Source organism: Polypterus senegalus, chromosome 5, assembly GCF_016835505.1.
Source record: "Polypterus senegalus isolate Bchr_013 chromosome 5, ASM1683550v1, whole genome shotgun sequence".
NCBI classification, from domain to species: domain Eukaryota; kingdom Metazoa; phylum Chordata; class Cladistia; order Polypteriformes; family Polypteridae; genus Polypterus; species Polypterus senegalus.
In genome coordinates this window covers 49,778,353-49,800,480 of record NC_053158.1, presented here as the reverse complement: position 1 = coordinate 49,800,480, position 22,128 = coordinate 49,778,353, and the positions used below count along the sequence as shown (strand labels likewise).

At 37.7% G+C, this 22,128-nt stretch overlaps 1 protein-coding gene across 5 annotated transcripts in view; it reads right to left on the bottom strand.

Moving 5' to 3' along the window:
- Window positions 1-22,128, bottom strand: part of LOC120530270 (centrosome and spindle pole-associated protein 1) — a 115,842-nt gene that overhangs the window by 38,603 nt on the left and 55,111 nt on the right. For all 5 annotated transcript variants that reach the window (XM_039754605.1, XM_039754609.1, XM_039754607.1 and 2 more), the window contains 7 exons: window positions 20,449-20,547; window positions 18,492-18,559; window positions 18,257-18,353; window positions 10,146-10,203; window positions 4,835-5,148; window positions 4,247-4,368; window positions 3,460-3,544 (listed from right to left, as the gene is read on the bottom strand). In XM_039754605.1, the coding sequence (XP_039610539.1) occupies window positions 3,460-3,544; window positions 4,247-4,368; window positions 4,835-5,148; window positions 10,146-10,203; window positions 18,257-18,353; window positions 18,492-18,559; window positions 20,449-20,547 (843 nt within the window). The remainder of the gene's footprint in view (window positions 1-3,459; window positions 3,545-4,246; window positions 4,369-4,834; window positions 5,149-10,145; window positions 10,204-18,256; window positions 18,354-18,491; window positions 18,560-20,448; window positions 20,548-22,128) is intronic.

Below are 22,128 nucleotides of genomic sequence, written 5' to 3'. Positions count from 1 at the left end.
GTGTAGGTAGAAGGCTGAAATTTGGTACTTATTTCGGTGGTATGATGCCACTGTCGGCCGTCATATTGAACTTTTCAACGGTCTTTGTTACTTATGGGCCCATCTTCAAGAAATTTGGTACGCGGGTTCCCAACGCTAACGGAATCCTACTTACATACATATATACGTCCATAGCATGCAGCTCGGTCACCGTGTGAGGTGGCGTTGGGTCCCCCATCCCAACGCCTCCCACGTTGTTGGCTGCCTGCCTATATAAGGCCGTCCGTCTCTCCAGTCTCTACATTCCCTTCCTTGCTATGCCACGGGATTCACGTCTTCCTGCTGATAACTACAGCCTTTTAATTTAATCCACAGCTTCTCCGCTGTTTTATTGTTCATTTATTACGATTATAGTTATTGTGTAGGTATTTTAGACTTTACATTGTTCAAGTACCCATTTCCTTTATCATTCCAACCGTACTCCCATTAACATGTCTAGCGAGGTGATCACCATCGATCAAAGAACTGTCACTTACCGAGTGGTTTCCATGCCCGGAGATGGCACCTACCTTTTCCATTCTCTTTGTTACATATTGCACAGCCATATCAGGATCACTCTTGATATCCAGAGGAACATTGTGTCTTATGTATTGAATGACTGGGACAGGTTCAAGGTGTGGACTGATGACAGTACAGGAGATAATTATACTACACAGGGGCATTATAAGAGTGAAATGCTTAAGCCCTTCACCTATGCATCTACATGTGAGTTGATGGCTGCCACTGAATTGTTCGGTTGTCGCTTTCCAGTGTACCGAAATGGCCAAATATTTTACACCTTTTGACAACCGCCAATGCCTCTTAAACATCTTAGATTCACAGGTGACGATTTCAGGAGTGGACACTTTGATGTTTATAAATGTTTAAACTCTCAAAAGCTGGATGTGAAGTTATCGATGAAACCGGTTGTATACTTGCAACGCTTGACAGATGCCAAATGTCTCTTCAACACAAGTCCTACAAATACTGTCGTAATTGAAACAAACCATTAAACTCAAACCGATTATGACAGCAGCAATCCAAGTTGTGAGATTTGAAACAAGATTACTATTCACATGGCCAACTGTATGTTGCATGCACAAGAGTAAGCTCAGTGCACAGCTTGGTCATATTACAACCGGAGGGCCGAACTCACAATGTGGTATACAAAGAGATCCTTAACAAATAATTATTGGTATATTTTCCCTCAGTTTAAAAAGGTTTAATTTTCTTAATAAAAATTTTAAGGCAGTACTTAGCCGCTGCGAAGCGCAGGTATTTTGCTAGTATATACATATACACATTTTATTATTTATTACAAATTAGTAGATGTCTGCTATGAAAATTAAAACAATGTAGCCCGAAATGATTCTTTCCTGAAGGTGCTTGATCTAGCTCAGCTGGAGTTTGGATGGATACCTTCCTGTATATATGTACTATACACTTTTGTAAATACATAAAAAAAAATGTGACATCTCTGCCTGCCTGCCTGACACATACCGGCACCCAGTAGATTGATTACTCAAGGAAGGTGTGGTGTTATGGGTCCACAGCTCGTGGAGAAAAGGCCATTGATTTTAAATAAATAATCACCGCACCCGAGGCGGCTTCGTGAGGGGTGCGTTGTTGTAGCGAGCCGCGGGGCAGTCGTCGATGTGGGCGTTTCTCACCGTGCACAGGTGAGGAACTGCCCACATTCGTGATTGCTCCCGTGGCTAATGCTGCAGCTGTGATGGCCCCTCACGTTTTTAAAAGAAGCGCAAGTCGGTTAGGGAAGAAAAGAAACGTTCGGGAAGAGAGAGAATCGATCGGAGAGAAAGGAAAGGAGAGGACGGAGGTTACAGGGAGCGTGGAAGCAAGCGGTGCAGGAGAGAGACGGACACGCGGAGCGTGTGGTGAGCGCGCGATCGGCGCCGTGGGCAGCTGCGAGGAAGCTGGGTGTTAGGCCGACACCCAGGTGTTTGTGTAGATGTCGCTCCCGCTGAGCGATCTGGTAGCGGGAGTGACAAGGTGAAAGCGACGAGCCGCAGAAGGCCGCGGAAAGGCAGCGGAAGTCGGGAGGCTTGGTGGTGGAGTCCCCAATATGAGCGACCTGGCTATTGGGGTAATCAAGTCTCGGGGACTGGGATGAGTGCCAGACCGAAGCCAGGGATCGGGAGGTCTCCAGTCTCGAGCGTGTGATGTAGGAGGGCAGCTGCAGAGAGCGTCTTGCCTGCTGCTTGGCCCAAACGGGATTAGCAGGTGAGACGCTAACAGAAGAGCACCGGATTTGTTTGTTGTTTTAAAGACTGCTTCCAGGAGAAGATTTTAACCTCTCGTTTTTAAGGATTGTTTTTTCTATATATTGGTTTTACTCCCACGTTCTTTTATGGATTATTTATTTAATGAATATGAAGAACTGCACTATTTATTTGAACACTGTTTTTGTTTTTGTTGACTGTTTTAATAAAAGCACTTTTGTATACCTTCCCCTTGCTGGAATCATTTGCCTCCATTGACTAGCTCACTCGGTTACATTATCGACGGTGTTGGGTTCAAGGGTTCCCAAACAGCAAAGGGAGTGTGGAGCCAGAACCCACATCGTCACAGAAGGATGTCAAGAAAGTTCAGTCTAGACCTTCCACAACCAAAAAGTTAACAATAGCATGTCAATCAAAGCAATTACTTAACTTGGAATCTGGAATCTATGAAAACTATTTCAACCACCAGAAGCCTGGGTTTTAAACAAAATGTGATGAGCAAAGACAGTTCAATTTAAAAAACCTGGTTAAACAAGGACTTATTCAAGTGTGACAAACAGAAAAATGTTAATTCCCAAAGTCCTGTGTGAGTAAACTTGTACAAGGACATTTAAATCACAAGTTTTCATTTAAATATATTGGTAGGGAAACCAACACAACTTTGAAACAAAGCCAATGGTGTTCCTTTGTACAAATGGGGAATCTGTGGAAAATTTGATGCGAGATAGTTCAGTGGTGTGGTTGGCCCAAAATCACACAAGGGGTGCTGGAATGAGCTTTAACAGGCCCTATTCTTTGACAGCCACTCCAGCCTTGACTCTAAGACGACAAGAAAAAAAAACTTGTAGAGGAAAAAATGGAAGAAATCTCAGGAAAGACGATTCAGAGAGAGAACCCTTTCAAGTAGGTTGGTGTGCAGTTTGTATCTAAAAAGAGGGTTAATACAATAAAATGTACAGAACAGAGCACAGGTAATCCTCAATACAATAGTACATTTATACAAACACACGCAAAGTGCAAAAAGAATGTAATTATTTGTTTGGATAAGTCTAAACAATGAAAATACAATAAACCTGCATAAAAGCAAAATCAAGTTAGCACCCACAGTACAGTTTAATTGTACTTTCTTGTACAAGGAACACTCACACTGAAAGACAAATTTTTATTAAAAAAAAAAAAAAAGTTAAGATAAAATGCTTACTGTTTTTCAGGATATTTGAATGGTGCAGGCCCAGGACCAACATTCTTAAATGGCATTGCCTGTGCCCCCAAAACTGAGGGTCCATCTGAGAGGGGGAAAAAAAAAACAACCATGAGATCATGTGACTGGGCTGTAAGACAACATGCAGCACATTAATGACCACCATTATAGTTTTATTGTAATTTCGACCAAGATAGACTGGAACACAAGGATTTGTACTTAAATTCAATTACCTAACAGCCAGGTAACCCTGATACAGGACTCCCTAATTATAAGCCCTTCCATAATGGCAAGATCACAATGCCATCACTTGACATGTAAAGGAACCTAGAACAGGCTGACATGGAAAGAATTAATCTTTGATGGCATACTGTTCTCTAGTATTATAAATTCAATGCTAGCACAACAGTTGATATTAAATATTTTAGCAGTTTTTGAAACCAAAGTTGACTTGTTTCTTAAAACACTTTTTAGAACACTAGAGTAACATCATGGCTGCTCACAAAATCAACAGTATGAAAATATCCCTTTCAGATTCGCATTCAGAATTCTTTGTTAACCCCTCATATATGAATTTCTTCAGAAATATAAAACATTGATACATTTTCTAAATTATAATATTTTTGTGCATTTACCAATATGTAAATGTAAAAAAAAAAGACAAAAATGGCCACTTCAAAGCATACACAGAAATTCCCAAGTAAATAATCCCAAATTATTTATCATCAGCTCCAAAACTATTTGTAAATTACAAGATTGCTTTTGGATATTTAAAAATACAGCTCACAGTGTGCCAGGCTGGGGTCTAAAGGATTCCGAGTTCCATAGTAATAATAAGCATCATCATATGGAGTTCTGTAGTTGTCATGCATCACAGGTGGGGCTGGTGGTGGTGGAACGCTTGTAACTCTGAAAAGAAAATAGCAAAGTAAATGAAAACTGTGAATGTGTTTACACTGGAAAAAAATCTTGGTTGTGGTGTTTATTTTTCAAGTAGAATTTTTTTTTTTTAAAGATATCCATAATACAGAAATAGGGCCAGAGTTTGTCCTAACAGTAACAGGCACTGGGCAGAAAACCATTCGGGACAAGTTGCAAGTCCATCAAAGCGGCCAGCCACACACACCCAGGACTAATTTGAAATCACCAATTAACCCATGCAGAATGTTTTTGAGGATGTGGAAGGAGATGCAGTAATAGCTGGATGAAAAGCAATATAGATATAGTACATGTGGAGAATGTGCCAAGTTCACATAAACAATACATCAGAGCAAAGGACTTGAACCCAGGGAGCTGAACCTATGAGGCGGCAGCAGCAGCACTGTGCACTGCCACTTTACTCAAACATTTGTTACATAAATAATCTGTTGCTTACCTTGGGGCTATAATTTCCCCAAGAGTGTGAGCAAGCCCTCTGTAGAAATCTTCATTTAGTGTGACTGTTCCATTATTGCTAGCCCCGGCACCCAAGGCACCTAATGTCGAATTATAATCTATGACTGGAGTCTGGAAGGCCACTCTGGGTTTTTCTGGTGGAGCTCTTTCCTCAGGCTGACGTATTTCTTCATGTTGTCTCCCAGGCTTATCAATACCAAAGACACCAAGAGAAGCACCTGGACGGTAAGGAACATCACGTGCTTTGTTGTCATATTCACGATTTACAGCTCCAAACTGTTTTATTCTGTCTGGCTGAAAGACATAATCAAATACAAATTAACACTGTCCACTAAATATAAATACAAACACATACATAATAAATATAATTCAAAACATACACAGCCTATGGACAGCCGTGTTACTCAAGGCATCAAGTTATTTGTTTTAAATTACAATAAAAAGTGCTAATCCTTACATAACTTTTTCTGTAAATCGGAAAGATCAAAATCAACAGGGGAGAAGATTCCAGAAAGACTGACACACCACTGGGTGGAACAGACAATGGCAGGGGAAGCATAAAAGCTTAGGGCTGAACCAAGAAATTAAGGAGGACAACCATACTACTCAAGAAAAGTCTACCAAACCGTATTTGGCCTTGTGGAAAATTCCCTTTCATCATTACTTAAACACACCATAAATAGAAAGAAAGGATGGGACAAAACAATGTTCTGCAGCTATGTTGAAAGCATGAAGCTTATATTTGTAGATTTCTTTCAATTGTATAGGGTTTGTGAACAAGTTTCCTATTGTGGGGGCGAACAATGAGAGTAGCTAAGATGAGAAGAACATAGGAGATCATAATTAAGGAAAACAATACATTCAATGAGAAAAAAAATCTTCTTTGCAAATATATTTGTAAAAATAGGACCCAAAGTTAAGAATATTTTAAAATCCAAAATGTCACACATGCAGTTATATATAATCAAACCAAACACTAAACAGCAGGAACACAACTTCAGTCACTGCAATAGCAAGATAACACAAAGGTACGTTTAAAAGTCTGGTGAGAAGTACTTGGTTATTTTTACTTCCTTCAAGATTAAATGCTTTTGAAGAAAAAGCAACTTCATGTCTGTTCAAACCAGATGCAATATATTGAGCAATTTTTCAGTTGGTTGATTGCATATTTTAAAAATCAATCTTTCATATTAAACTGAAAACTGAAATAAAACTATTTTAATACAAACCTAAAAATGTTAAGTGACCTATAAAATGATATAATATTGAATACATATGCATACACACACATGCTAGCTATTTCATGTTGTGCACACAAGTTTAGAATCGGCAGGACTGGTAAAACATCTCCTTGTTAAGAAGCACTGAATACTCCTAGAGTGAAGTATTGAAAAATACAATTGGAAAAAACATTACAATGAAGATTTTCAAAAGCTTTTAACAGCCACGCACTTTATTGGGCTATTTCAACTCTGCAGACCAAAACTAAAAAAAGTCTCCTTTAAATATCAAATGCCTTTATCTGTAATAATTAAAAACAGAATGAAGGAAATCCCACAGAATATAATATAATGGTAAAAGAAGAGACTTGATGTCAGATAGATTGTACTTCAGCATAGTAACAAATCACTTAACTCAAAAATATTAACAGAATAATATTTATAGAAAACGAGGGACAATGCAAGATGAGAATACATGTGGAGAAAAATAAAACTACTGATTTTTATTTTATATATTACAACTGAACAACTGGACTTTTGCTCACTTTCTCCACCTACTACATGTTTTTTTTTTTTATATATAATGTATTGTATCCATTGTAACAATCTAATAACTACTACATCTGAAACAATCACTCAAAGAAATTAAAGTGTTCAAAGGGTTAACAAAGTTTTAACATTTTTAATTATTTTAGAATCCATTGATAAATGCCTTTCGTAATCTAAAGAACTTTTAAACTGTTACTAGTAAACTGAATTACATTGTTTGTCTAAGTAATATAAAACCTGCTTTTCCCACTTTGTTACTAATTATGTTTGAATTTTTCCATTTGCAAGGTACATACAGTATTTATCTCAAGATGTTTAATTAAAAAGTTGTCACATAAACATTAGCTCCGTTAAATGAAATATTTGTTATCGTAAGTAATTATGAAGTGTACTCATTTCCACTGGTGTTATGAAATTAGATTAATAAGTTTAAAGAAGAAAACATTTTGAACAATAAATATTCAGCTAAAGTAGTAAAAAAAAAATGATCAATGACAGAGTCTATGAAAATATTAATGTGTCAAAAAAGAAGGAAAATTGCATCTGGTGTGAAGACCAGCTTAGAGTTTTAGCTGCAAACATACGTACACACTCACTGTAAAAAACAAACAAATCATTACCTCCTCCAAAATGTCCTGAAGGGGGAAATGTTAGATTAAACATTAGAAACTTTCTGTGACCTTTTCACATTGCTGGAAAATATCTATAAATAAAATTATGATACCAGTCAAGTCAGCTTCAGTGGTGTACAGTTTTGGAGAAATGTGTTGTGAATTTCACATTTGAGAAGGGAAGATGAACTGCTTCTATTGTCAGTGCCTATAATGACTAGTTATTATTTTGGTGAATATCAAAAGTCTACAAACCTTTATTGACAGCATTTGTTATTATAAAAGACAGAAAATGAAGAAAACTCAGGTGTGACATAAGCTTTTAAAGCTTTCAATATCCTCCTTCCTCCTGGTCTACTGGGCATGAAAGTTGATTCAAGTATCCCAGAATGCACTGGTTGCTTACTTCTAAGGTCATAACTGACTAACATTTCACTGAGTCATAACTTCATTAACTGTATTTTTTAACACTACATTATGCTGGTAAGTGAATTGTAGTGCGGTATGATAAAGCTGGTATTTGCTGCCAATCAAAGATGTGTGAATTGAGAGAGCATACAGAACTGTTAGCACTCTCCCTTCCCAGACTCTGCTCTATGTACTGTGTCTCCCCGAAAGTATTAATAAAGACAAACTCCTTCTGCCTGATCTGTCTTTTTCGAAGTTTTTCCTCTCCGAGAACAGAACGTTTTCATCTTTAGTAAGATCTTGCAATCAAGACTTTTTCATAATTAATAAATTAATCATTTTTAGGAACAATAAAAAAGTCACTCTTGATTACACTACTGTACTGATATGCACATCATTTGACCGAGGGCTGTAACTGTGTTCAAAATTAACAAATCACATACTAAAATTGTGTACAAAATTAATTTACCTTCACCTAACATCAATGCAAGTATTAGATCCCTATCCCAATTCTTTAATGTACAGTACAGACATAACAAAGAGATGAACAAAGAGGTCAATGGTAACCCTGAAGGAAATACAATAATCACAGGCAATTTAAGGCCGTAACTGGCCGACGCCTGCATATTACAACAATTCTACACATATTTCCCCATGTCTGAAATATGAGATATGGTGGCTAAATGGAGGCTACGTATTTAAAATTTAAAATAAAAAAAAAAAAAAACCTTTACTGTATATGGTCTCCCAAAACCATATAGGGGGTGTGATTAGACTAATTTAGGAATTTCTGCCAGCAATTTAAAAGATATGAATTCCCACAAAGTCAAAACAGCCTCAACACAAAGTACGCAATGCCTACTGTCAGGCATGAAGCTTTAGGCTTGCTTCTCTTCACAGGGAATACACAGAAGGTTTCGGTCTAGTTCAAAAAAATGAAGTTATCTTGATTGAAATTTCCTGCTTTTTTCTAAAATCCGAAGTCAAATAATAAATTTAACAATGTTTAGTGTAAATAATGAATAGCTCAAAAACAATAATCTAAACGTCAAGTACCCACAGAAAACCCCTGTGTCACCATTGATGTTCAGCACCTGCTGGAATCCTCCTGTCCTGGACATACATAAAGTTACCCTGCACAGCAACTTTGTCCATATTGCAATATTTTTCCTCATTTTATGTAATTTTGATATCTTCAAGTTAAGTATTAAGATGCATAACAGCCCCCATTTTTACATACATACATTACATATACTGTAAATATGGATATCAGTGCAGCATTTCAAATTGTACACTCTTATTTGGAATGAAAAATACAATGCGTTTTGAGAGTGAATGCAGTCCAACAGGTTACATACTGCAAATGGTAACAAATAAATTGTTTTTTTAATTCAGATGACACACCACAAATGCTATCACTGCAGCAGGACTACAGGTTATTATACCAAGAGCTCTGTCCACATTTATACTGTGTGACTGGGCTTATTTTGGTTTTAAGCATGTTACATTAAATGGAGCATTTAATAAGAATAAGTAAACTAGTACTCTTTTACTTCAGTTAACAGGAAGAGTCATTTATAATTAATTTAGAATTCACAAACTGTCCTACACAAGTAGTAACCATGCTTTTTAGTTGGCAGCAGTTTTGTCAGGTGCATAGTTTAAACTCTTTAAAACTTAACTGCAATATTTCTGTTGTATCAAGGAAATAAAGAAAAAATCCTTGGTCACCTAAACCAGTTGCCATGGCACAGTGCTGTGCTGTGAGAGATACCCAGGTGTGCCACGGAAATAATAGTGTAGTGCACCTGGGTAAAAACCTGAAAGTGACAAACTACTCAGGTGGAGGAGGACAGGACTACTGGAAGAATCTGTTATAAAAGCAGCTCTGCTATCACTAAGTTGCAGACACAGCACTTCAGAAGTGCCTCCTGGAAGCTAGAGTCCATCTGCCTGGGTGTGTGGTCATCAGCGAGCGTCAAAGGGATTGTGGATACTGGGCATATGAGTGACCTCTGATGCAGAGAGGGGTGGGCAAATGGACGAAGCAGCTAAGAGATATGCCAAAAGTGATCACTAAGTGCCACCCCTTCGGACACTTGAGCACGTGTACAAGATAGAATGTGTTTGTGGTTAGTAGAACAGTGGTGTGCCTTGGAAAATTATTAGCTACAAAAAATGTGCCATCACAGAAAAAATGTTGGGAAACACTGACGTAAACCCAAAATAACATCCCTAATAATAGCCCCTGAAATTATTTTGAAACCATGCAATCCTTATTTAAAAAAAAATGTAGACATTAATAATACACTAATTGCTATAAAGGCAGCTTCTACCAGTTGTTAGTAGTTGTAAGACTTACATAATGAAATGTTATATTTGTATTCCATGTGTTCCATAATGCTAATAATGTTAAAAAGCATTGATTATTACATAGTTTTGTTTAAACATCAGAAGGAAAATGAATAAACCATAAAAAATATTAAATTAGAAACAAAATTACCTGCTTTTCGGGGTCCACTGCACCTGAAGCAGCAACTCTGAGCCCCAATTCCTTTTCCCTAAGTACAGATGTAAAAAAATTAATAAAAAAAATACATACATATAAGCACACACATTTATACATAAACATACATTATATATATACTAACTGTGTAAGCCCATGTTGTACAAAGCCGGGCTCATAGAAATCAATTCTGGCACTTCAATCAATCAATAAATCGCATCATTTGTGCATTTGTGGTTAAACAAGGTTCTCTTTTCGGCAGTTTATATATATATATATATATATATATATATATATATATATATATATATATATATATATATATATATATATATATATATATATACACACACACACACACATCTCTCTATTATAAAAGAAAATCTTGTAAAAAATCTCTTGGCAATAGTCTCATCTCATCTCAAGTCTGGCCCTCCTCTCAACCGTTTACGGTTACCGGCCCACGCCCACGGTCCTCTCACCTTTCATTCGTGTAAATGCTCTTTTCACACACAGTTCCTACGCTCTCAGCTCTTATAAATTTTTATGTTTTCCTCACTTTAAGTTCTCAATAAAAGAAGGCTTACTATGTCCAAATCTTATAGGAGAATTTCATCCTGAGGGGTTATCAAGAGAAGAATTGAGTACACGGGCAATCCTAGCACCACCAAGAAACGATGAAGTCAAACAAATTAACGTGAAATTTGTCGATCGGTTACATGGCAAATTGGTTACATGCGTATCAACAGACCATGCTGACACAGTTGGTGGTGATGGTGCGCAAGATGAAAACGTCAATTTACAAATTTATCTCGTAGAAGATCTACAACTGTTAACACAGGCCAAATTAATGTTGAAAGAAGGATGTATCGTAATGTTATTGTGTAATTTATGTATGAGTGATGGGCTATGCAATAGGACAAGATTAGTTGTATTCAAAATTAGTCGAACAATTCTGACATGTAAAATTTTAATAGGCGACAAGAAAGGTTATGTAGTACATCGCCTGCGGAAAACATTAGACACCAAAGGAGATCTTGCCAGTCGTATTAAGACGTTTACAGTTTCCAATTAGAATAGCTTTTGCTATGACAATTAAATCACAGGGACAAACATTCCAAAAAGTTTTATTTATTAGAGAGCAAGAAACGATATTCACTCACAGGCAGTTATACGTTGCATTGTCACCATGTAACTCCAAACACACAATAAAAATTCAATGCGATATTGATGAAAAGTTAATTCTAAATACACCTTTACTGTAAAACGTGAGTAAAAACAGTGAGGTTAAAAAGTATTTGCGTGTTAATTTCAAAGCCAAACAGAACAAAAACATATAACGCAACGAATACAGCTAATGCAACAAGAAACAATTTTCTTTCTTTCGATTTATTACGTTTTAATATTTTTTACTATGGTTAATTATTCGCTGTAAAGTAAAATAGTTAGGTCTATTATGCATATGTAACTACCACCATGAAAACAGCAATCTATTCAAATTGTACATCCACTTCAGCAATCTGTTCAAATTGTACATCCACTTCCCCAAACGCGGGCCGCAGATCTGCAAAGTGGCTAGTGTGTAGCGCTTGCCTGGGGTTTTGGCAAGCGAAGCGAGCAGGGGGCAGTGCCCCCTAGTACATATACATATATACACACACATCTGTCCAGGATTTTAAATCACCTGTAGCTCGCAAACAGTTTGACCTACTGACCTGAAATTTGGAACACATATACTACGTGACGTCTACTGTCCGCTTTCGGGGTGATAATTTTTATTCCTCTTTTTATTTTATTTTGTTGTAGAATCAGCTCTTGCCATCAGCACAACCATGCAGCGAATGTGTACGGGTGCCGTTCTCGTCCCTACCAGCTTCACCATCACTTCCCCTACCTCTTCATACCATAAATCATTCTTGAGGCAGATTGAAGACTTAAGTGCCAGCTAAAGTGAAAAATTAAGAAAAACATACTAAGTAATTGCAACACAAACACTGACTTAATCAGTTTAACGCGAAAAAATGCAGATGGAAGAAGAGGGCTGCTGGGGTGGAGAAAAGAAGAGCTGCTCAGGAAGCAGCAAGTGCATCAACCCCTGAGCAAATAAATACTAAACATACAGAGAAACAGTAGGAAAACTAGGAATGTTCAAGTCAAGTGTAACGTGCAGTGCGCGTGGTATATTTAATTTATCTCTCTATTATATACATACTTATAAAAGGCAAAGGACGGACTGACTGACAAAAGTTGGGCAGGTTTCATTTTGAAATTTTACACGTAATGGTCATACCTGGAACCTATTTTTCTCCATATACTGTAATGGACTTCAGCTTGATGGCCGTGGGGGGGGCGGAGTTGTGTGTCACATCATCACGCCTCCCACATAATCACGTGAGCTGACTGTGAACGCAGTACGTAGAAAACAAGGAAGAGCTCCAAAGAGCGCTCAAGAAAAACGCATAGAAGTTTATTCAGAAGTGCAGCAACTGCGGAAACAAAGCACGGTGTAAACCGTAACTTTAAATTTAAGTTTATAGACACGCTACCACAGCCGTTTGTCATGCCTTCGTCGAATACTTTATTCGCGAGATATAAAGTTTAATGAGAAGACACGAGGTATAAATGAGACTTTGGATCACTTTGTAACGGAGTTACAATTGCTGTAGCGAGAAACTTTTAAGTGCCGGGTCTTAAGTAACATTAAATAAAGCCATGGACATCGCAACACCATACAAGAGAGCAGCTCACGTGAACTGACTGAACGCAGTAATGAGTGATCACTTCCATGCATCAAACCTGTTCAAAAAACGCATTACACAATTGACAAGGTGGGAAAAGAATATACTCCAAGCTGAGTCCCACAGCTAACACGGTCTTGCGGAAGCAACTTCGTCACGCTGCCACCAGATACTCACAGAAAAATCCACAAATTAATACACACGCTGTCTCTGGAGTTTCTCCACACTCAATGTATTCCTCCCATCCCTGTTATACCCTCTGATCTCCCATTTCAATTCAAATGCCTCCAGTTTCCACTAAGGCTCTGCTTCGCGATGACAAGTAATAAGTCTCAGGGACAGACCCTACAAAAGGTTGCCATTGATTTCAGGGAAGATAGCTTTTCTCCAGGACAACTATACGTTGCATTCTCAAGAGTAAGCTCAGTGCACAGCTTGGTCATATTACATCCGGAGTGCTGAACTGACAACGTGGTATACAAAGAGATCCTTAACAGATAGTAATTGGTATATTTTCTCTCAGTTTGAAAAGGTTTTCTTTACTTCTTAATAAAAATTTAAAAGCAGTGCTTCGAGTCACTGCTGCAGATAGTAATTGGATTAGATAGAGCAGTGCTTAGCGTGGGATTAGATAGATAGTCTCTCTCTCTCTCTCTCTCTCTCTCTCTCTCTCTCTCTCTCTCTCTCTCTCTCTCTCTCTCTCTCTCTCTCTCTCTCTCTCTCTCTCTCTCTCTCTCTCTCTCTCTCTCTCTCTCTCTCTCTCTCTCTCTCTCTCTCTCTCTCTCTCTCTCTCTCTCTCTCTCTCTCTCTCTCTCTCTCTCTATATATATATATATATATATATATATATATATATATATAAAATAAATAAATAAATAAATAAAATATATATATATATATAAAAAGTTGGGACACTATACAAATCGTGAATAAAAACTGAATGCAATGATGTGGAGGTGCCAACTTCTAATATTTTATTCAGAATAGAACATAAATCACGGAACAAAAGTTTAAACTGAGAAAATGTATCATTTTAAGGGAAAAATATGTTGATTCAGAATTTCATGGTGTCAACAAATCCCAAAAAAGTTGGGACAAGGCCATTTTCACCACTGTGTGGCATCTCCCCTTCTTCTTACAACACTCAACAGACGTCTGGGGACCGAGGAGACCAGTTTCTCAAGTTTAGAAATAGGAATGCTCTCCCATTCTTGTCTAATACAGGCCTCTAACTGTTCAATCGTCTTGGGCCTTCTTTGTCGCACCTTCCTCTTTATGATGCGCCAAATGTTCTCTATAGGTGAAAGATCTGGACTGCAGACTGGCCATTTCAGTACCCGGATCCTTCTCCTACGCAGCCATGATGTTGTGATTGATGCAGAATGTGGTCTGGCATTATCTTGTTGAAAAATGCAGGGTCTTCCCTGAAAGAGATGACGCCTGGATGGGAGCATATGTTGTTCTAGAACCTGAATATATTTTTCTGCATTGATGGTGCCTTTCCAGACATGCAAGCTGCCCATGCCACACGCACTCATGCAACCCCATACCATCAGAGATGCAGGCTTCTGAACTGAGCGTTGATAACAACTTGGGTTGTCCTTGTCCTCTTTGGTCCGGATGACATGGCGTCCCAGATTTCCAAAAGAACTTCGAATCGTGACTCGTCTGACCACAGAACAGTCTTCCATTTTGCCACACTCCATTTTAAATGATCCCTGGCCCAGTGAGCTTGTGGATCTTGCTTAGAAATGGCTTCTTCTTTGCACTGTAGAGTTTCAGCTGGCAACGGCGGATGGCACGGTGGATTGTGTTCACTGACAATGGTTTCTGGAAGTATTCCTGAGCCCATTCTGTGATTTCCTTTACAGTAGCATTCCTGTTTGTGGTGCAGTGTCGTTTAAGGGCCGGAGATCACGGGCATCCAGTATGGTTTTACGGCCTTGACCCTTACGCGACAGAGATTGTTCCAGATTCTCTGAATCTTCGGATGATGTTATGCACAGTTGATGATGATAGATGCAAAGTCTTTGCAATTTTTCGCTGGGTAACACCTTTCTGATATTGCTCCACTATCTTTCTGCGCAACATTGTGGGAATCGGTGATCCTCTACCCATCTTGGCTTCTGAGAGACACTGCCACTCTGAGAAGATCTTTTATACCCAATCATGTTGCCAATTGACCTAATTAGTGTTTATTGGTCTTCCAGCTCTTCGTTATGCTCAAATTTACTTTTTCCAGCCTCTTATTGCTACTTGTCCCAACTTTTTGGAATTTGTTGACACCGTGAAATTTTGAATCAACATATTTTTCCTTTAAAATGATACATTTACTCGGATTAAACGCTTGATCTGTCATCTACGCTCTATTACAAATAAAATATTGACATTTGCCATCTCCACATCATTGCATTCAGTTTTTATTCACAATTTGTTTAGTGTCCCAACTTTTTGGAATTCGGTTATATATATATATATATATATATATATATATATATATATATATATATATATATATATATATATATATATATATATATATATATATATATATATATATATATATATATATATATATATATATATATAAACTGCTCAAAAAATTAAAGGAACACTTTGAAAACACATCAGATCTCAATGGGAAAAAGAAATCCTCCTGGATATCTATACTGATATAGACTGGGTAATGTGTTAGGAACGAAAGGATGCCACATCGTTTGATGGAAATGAAAATGATCAACCTACAGAGCCCTGAATTCAAAGACGCCCCAAAAATCAGAGTGAAAAATTATGTGGCAGGCTAGTCCATTTTGCCAAAATTTAATTGCAGCAACTCAAAATTGTACGCAGCACTTTGTATGGCCCCTGTGTTCTTGTATACATGCCTGACATCGGTGCATGCTTCTAATGAGATGACAGATGGTGTTGTGGGGGATCTCCTCCCAGATCTGGACCAGGGCATCACTGAGCTCCTGGACAGTCTGAGGTGCAACCTGGTGGCATTGGATGGACCAAAACATAATGTCCCAGAGGTGTTCTATTGGATTTAGGTCAGGAAAGTGTGGTGGCCAGTCAATGGTATCAATTCCTTCATCCTCCAGGAACTGCCTGCATACTCTCACCACATGAGGCCAGGAATTGTCGTGCACCAGGAGCCACTGTACCAGCATAGGGTCTGACAATGGGTCCAAGGATTTCATCCTGATACCTAATGGCAGCCAAGGTGCCTTTGTCAAGCCTGTAGCGGTCTGTGTGACCCTCCATGGATATGCCTCCCCAGACAATCATTAACCCACCACCAAACTGCTCATGCTGAATGATGTTACAGGCAGCATAATGTTCTCCATGGCTTCTCCAGACCCTTTCACTTCTGTCACGTGCTCAGGGTGAACCTGCTCTCATCTGTAAAAAGCACAGGGCACCAGTGGTGCATCTGCCAATTCTGGTATTCTATGGCGAATGCCAATTGAGCTGCATGCTGCTGGGCAGTGAGCTCAGGGCCCATTAGAGGACATGGGGCCCTTGGGTCACCCTCATGAAGTCTTTCTGGTTGTTTGGTCAGAGACATTCACACCAGTGGCCTGCTGGAGGTCATTTTGTAGGGCTCTGGCAGTGCTCATCCTGTTCCTCCTTGCCCAAAGGAGCAGATACTGGTCCTGCTGATGGGTTATGGACCTTCTATGGCCCTCTCCAGCTCTCCTAGAGTAACTGCTTGTCTCCTAGAATCTCCTCCATGCCCTTGAGACTGTGCAGGAGACACAGCAAACCTTCTGGCAATGACACGTATTGATGTGCCATCCTGGAGAAGTTGGACTACCTGTGCAACCTCTGTAGGGTCCAGGTATCACCTCATGCTACCAGTAGTGACACTGACTGTAGCCAAATGCAAAACTAGTGAAGAAACAGTCAGAAAAGATGAGGAGGGAAAAATGTCAGTGGCCTCCACCTGTTAAACCATTCCTGTTTTGGGGGTCATCTCATTGTTGCCCCTCTAGTGCATCTGTTGTTAATTTCATTAACACCACAGCAGCTGAAACTGATTAACAACCCCTCTGCTACTTAACTGACCAGATTAATATCCCATAAGTTTCATTGACTTTATGCTATACTCTGATTAAAAAGTGTTCCTTTAATTCTTTTGAGCAGTATATATATCTCTCTATATATATATATATATATATATATCTCTATATATATATATCTCTATATATATATATATATATATATATATATATATATATATATATATATATATATATATATATATATATATATATATATATATATATATATATATATATATATATCTCTATATATATATATATATATATATATATATATATATATATATATATCATATTTACTTGTGTACCACGCGCCCTTGTGTAAGACGCGCACCCTAATTTTTACAAAGAAAATCGTTTTGTCCCGTGTACGATGCACATTGTGATTGTATAGGAAGTGTTTAGAGAAAGAAAGAGCACGAGAGAGAGAGCGTGAGTGCGAGCGAGAGAGAGAGAGCGAGTGTGTGTGCGCGAGCGGGCACGAGCGAGAGAGAAAGCGTGTGTGAGAGAGAGCACAACTGCGCGAGAGAGAGAGAGAGAGAGAGAAAAAGAAAGAAAGAAAGAAAGAAAGAAAGAAAGAAAGAAAAAAAAGAGAGCGAGCCCAAGCAGAAGTAGTAAACATTACAGAATTACATTTTCTCATGTATGACGCGCACCTCATTTTTAATGCTAATTTTCGGGAAAAAATCTGCGCGTGGTACACGCGTAAATATGGTATATAAATCTATAGTATCTTTATCTATCTCTATATCGAGTGAGAGAGAATATAGTATATACTATACTAGAGTATAATTAACTGAATAGAAGGCCCGGTGAAGACAGCATTGGTGATGCAATACCTCCTCTGGGACACTAGAGGATAGCCCATCAAGGCAGCTGTGGCACCATGGCTTCCTGCAGGGAACGCTGGGAGCTGGAGTTTGGAACAGCTCTGCTGTGTTCTGTGGGGGCCGTCTTGGGGAGCTGAAGAGCCCTATACTGGACTTCCACCACATCCGGGAGTGATTCCAGGCAACACTGATGAGCAACCTGGAACACTCCCACGACCTGAATAAAATGAGCCTCCTCACTCCATTCTGGGGCCAGAGTCGAGAGGAAGAAATACAAAACCTGTGTGGAGAACTGGAGGAAGAAGGACTGTGCTGTCATTTTTGACATTATTTGTATGCTGTGAAAAGGAATAAAGGTGTGTGTTGTATGGTGAACCTATGTCCTGTTGGGGCGGCTGTATGCGCCCTGGGCTTCAGAACACACACACGCACACACAGTACACACACAGTACACACACAGAGAGGCATTAATTTACCTTTTCTTGTTTCTCTGCTGTTCTGCTATCTGCTCCTGCAGCTCCTGTCTGTACCTTTCTTTTCTTCTCTGCTCTTCTTGATTTTTATCAGTCTCCCCTACAAGTCAAAAAAATATATCAAAGCAATTCAATACTGATAAAGAAGTATTATTTATAATTTATTCAATACTGATACAGAAGTATTATTTATAATTTATTCAAGATCAGCTTTTAGGAAACATTACTGCAAACTTACCAATTATTAGTCCGGTAGCAAAACGCTCCTCGTGCTTTTTAGTTGAAGACTGCAACCTCTCGTTAGGCCTGGAAGATCACATAAATGCCTGAGGCTTCCAAAAAAAATATCTGAACACTTCAGAAATGTAAAAATATGTATAAAGAGTAGATGGATTAAACTTTGTAACTTCTAGGTTTGTATAAAATTGTAATCTTCCTACGTTATGTGCCCTAATAATAAGACAGTATTCGATTTCAACAAATCAAAAATTGTATCTTCTAACTTGGAATATCTTTATACTATCTCTGATCACACACACACGCCATGTATGGTATATAAAATAAAGGAAAACATATAAAAGCTATGCTCCTTGATTTCTCCAGCACTTTCATCGATATCTACTTCTCATTATGGAGAGATGAAAGGTGTCACAGGTGAACACTCCCTTATAGATTATCTGACTTGCACGCCACAGTCTATATAGCTACAAGGTGTGTGTTCAAACAAATTATTGTCAGTACTGGGGTTCAAGGGGAGACTGCAATGGCTTCATTGCAGTTTAAACTCTATACCTCTAACATCAAGTATAATTCTGATGCACATTACCTGCAAAATTTTTCAGTTGACTCCAAAATTGTGAGGTATATTAGTAGGAGAAGAGAGGATGAATACACAAGTTCAAAGACTAGTTCCGTAAAATGATGTAAATATATCCATCTCCAGCATAACACCAACATGACTAAAGAAATAGTCATGGACTTGAGCAGGAATAAGGCCATATTGAGCCCTGTTTCCATTCAAGGTGAAGACATAGAGATGGTACAGTGCCATGTGCCCTTCAGCCATCCCTGGTTTTAATGGCCATGATGTTTTCTTCAGCTGTGTCAGTGGGGGCATCTCATATCGCTTTATAAAAACACTATGTCAGTTAACATCTGTTAAAGACCACACCTTAAATCTCATGTGCCACAACTTTGTGTTTTCTGCATGTATTAATTACCTGTGCGATGGAGGACACAGTATAGACTGGACATCCCTGGCCAAACTTGGCAGAGCTGTTCAGCTTCAAGGACCTAAATCTGAGCAGTTTTATTATGTTGGTTTAAGCTCCGCTTGCCAAAAAACTATGGAGGTATTTGTATATATGGAGTCATTCTCAAACTTATGAAAACATAAGGAAGTTTGCTGACTTTTTAAACTACTAAGGTGTAAAATGCAGCACGTATGATAAAAATACACTTGATATTCTAAAGATACTGCAGTGAAATTCTGAAAGCCAAACAGAGGTCAATTTAAGAAATGTAAGAAACAAAGACCATATACTGATAAGTTGGCTATTAGAAATGAAGGATCAGTGTATATATAAAAAAAAAAAAAAGCTTCCAAAAAAATAAAATATATAATTAATTTTATGTAACACCAAAAACAGTTGATCAAATGAGTATACAGATATTTTTATAAATATAAATGCATTTTTATTTACATTTTAAGTCATGTTTTAACTGCCAGTAGCAAATAATTGCTTCAAAGGGCAAACATATTTTCTGCATAATTTTTGTATTGCCATGGACTTCTGTTCCAAATCACTGAGTATTTGTAACAATATGGTATATAAAATGCAAATTCGGCTCCACCTCATTTATTTTTCTAACATTATATACAAAATACAAAACTATACCATTAAACACTTTCCTATATTTTAATGAATTTGTCGGTAAATAAAGCAAAAATGTAATTCTGACCTTTTACTTACACTAACACTAAAGACAGGACAAACCAAACAAGTGATTAGAAAAGTGAAATGCTGCTAAATACGTTTACACTGGTGTTTCAAAATATGCATATGAGGTTCAATGGAATAATTTGATGGAGGAATAACTAGTTGAAATTACCACTTCAATTCCATTTTTTTCTTTCAGTATTTGACTGGGTCACTTTGGAAGTATGCATTTTAACTAAAAACAAAAATAATCACCTCGTTCTTCCTGTATTTGAGGATGGTCTCTTATTCTTCTTTTCCCAATAATCATCTTCATAGTCTAACTGAGCATCCTCTAATCTCTCTCTATATGACCTGTAATTTAAAGGAAGAAGGAATATAAATCTAACTTGAACACAGGCAGAAAAGTAACTTAAAGCACATTAATGATTCCAAATGATAATTATACTGTACCAATGATTTACTTAGCATAAATATATACATAATCAAATCAGCACAGAAGTGAACAATCTTTTTAAAACAGACTTTGAAATTCAGAAGTCAGAAAAAGTAGAAGAATCCCAGATAATGGCTTCCTAATTCTAGTCCATGGTAATGAAGTTGAATGTTTGAGCTTTATTACAACTTCTTTAACCATATGCATCTTCCTTCATCATATGAACTGCTTTACTTGTATTTGTTTGGGATATACATAAAAAGAATAGTTAAATCTAAATATACTTAATAGATATTTCAATTTAGTACAGGTAACTGATAAAAGGCCAATGTAAAGAGCCTTAAAAGGGCATTCAGCTGTCACATGCGGCCAAAACATATTCAGTGCTCCTCGACAGGGAAGCAACACCGTCTTTCTATATAAAATTCCTTCATTTTGTGCTTAAATGATTTTAGTGATGCCTAAAGCAGTATCTTCCCATTTAGATAGGGTTAGTGGGATGCTCAGGCCATATCACAAACACTGCTGTCAAACTCCTCAGTAAACCTGGGTTCTCAAACATGGATCTGGAAGGCTGCAGGTTTTAGTTCCACAAAGCATCCCAATTAGAAGCCGGGGATTTAAAATGTATTTAATTGCCATTTGATTACACAGCTTGTTAAAGGTTTCTTCTGGCCATGTAAATGCACTATCACACTGTAGATTTTCCTTTACTGAAAACATCATTTATAGGTTTTGAGAACAATAACAGATCTGTACTTTTGTTCTTCCTTTTACTGTCTCCCTGTATTATTGATTTCTAAACTTTTTATTAACATAGATGCTTTATGATGCATATGCACAGGTTTAAACAAGACAAAACCATCAGGAAAGCTGGTTGTTCCTTTGTCTTTGGTATCTCATTATGAATTGGTGGCTGGTTGAGAAAATGGGAAGCAATTAAAAACCAAAATGCAGCAGTTTATATTAAAAACTGAGTTAAATGAAATTAAGTCCAAAGTATATTTCTTTAACAGCAAATAAATGGATTCTAAATAACATATTGGTCAAGTCTGCATCCTTGCAGGACCATAACTGGGACCCCTAAAATAAACTATTCAATGCCCTTTTATACCCTGCACAGGGAAACTGAGGTTTTGGAAAAGTTGTCAAGAAAGAAATGCTTCGCTACACGACAAACAAAGTTCAGAATTGTTATGTATTAAGTCATTTTGATGTGCACCACACTCCTACTCGTCTACTTGCTGAGAATAAGTGAAGAATGGCTCATTGGACTTTGTTACTTTCACCAAAAAGTTCACCCTTGCTTATATTCATTGTACAGTATATTTATTGACCACCATGCCTTTTACTAGATTTAATAAGAATCTTATGCTCTGGAACTCATTTTCCTTACCAGAACATTTTTAATTGAAGCTCCCAATTTTCTTAGAATGATATTTAAAATAATTCACCCAGAGTTTTATTGTTGCATTTGGTACAGGAGGTTGTCTGCGTAT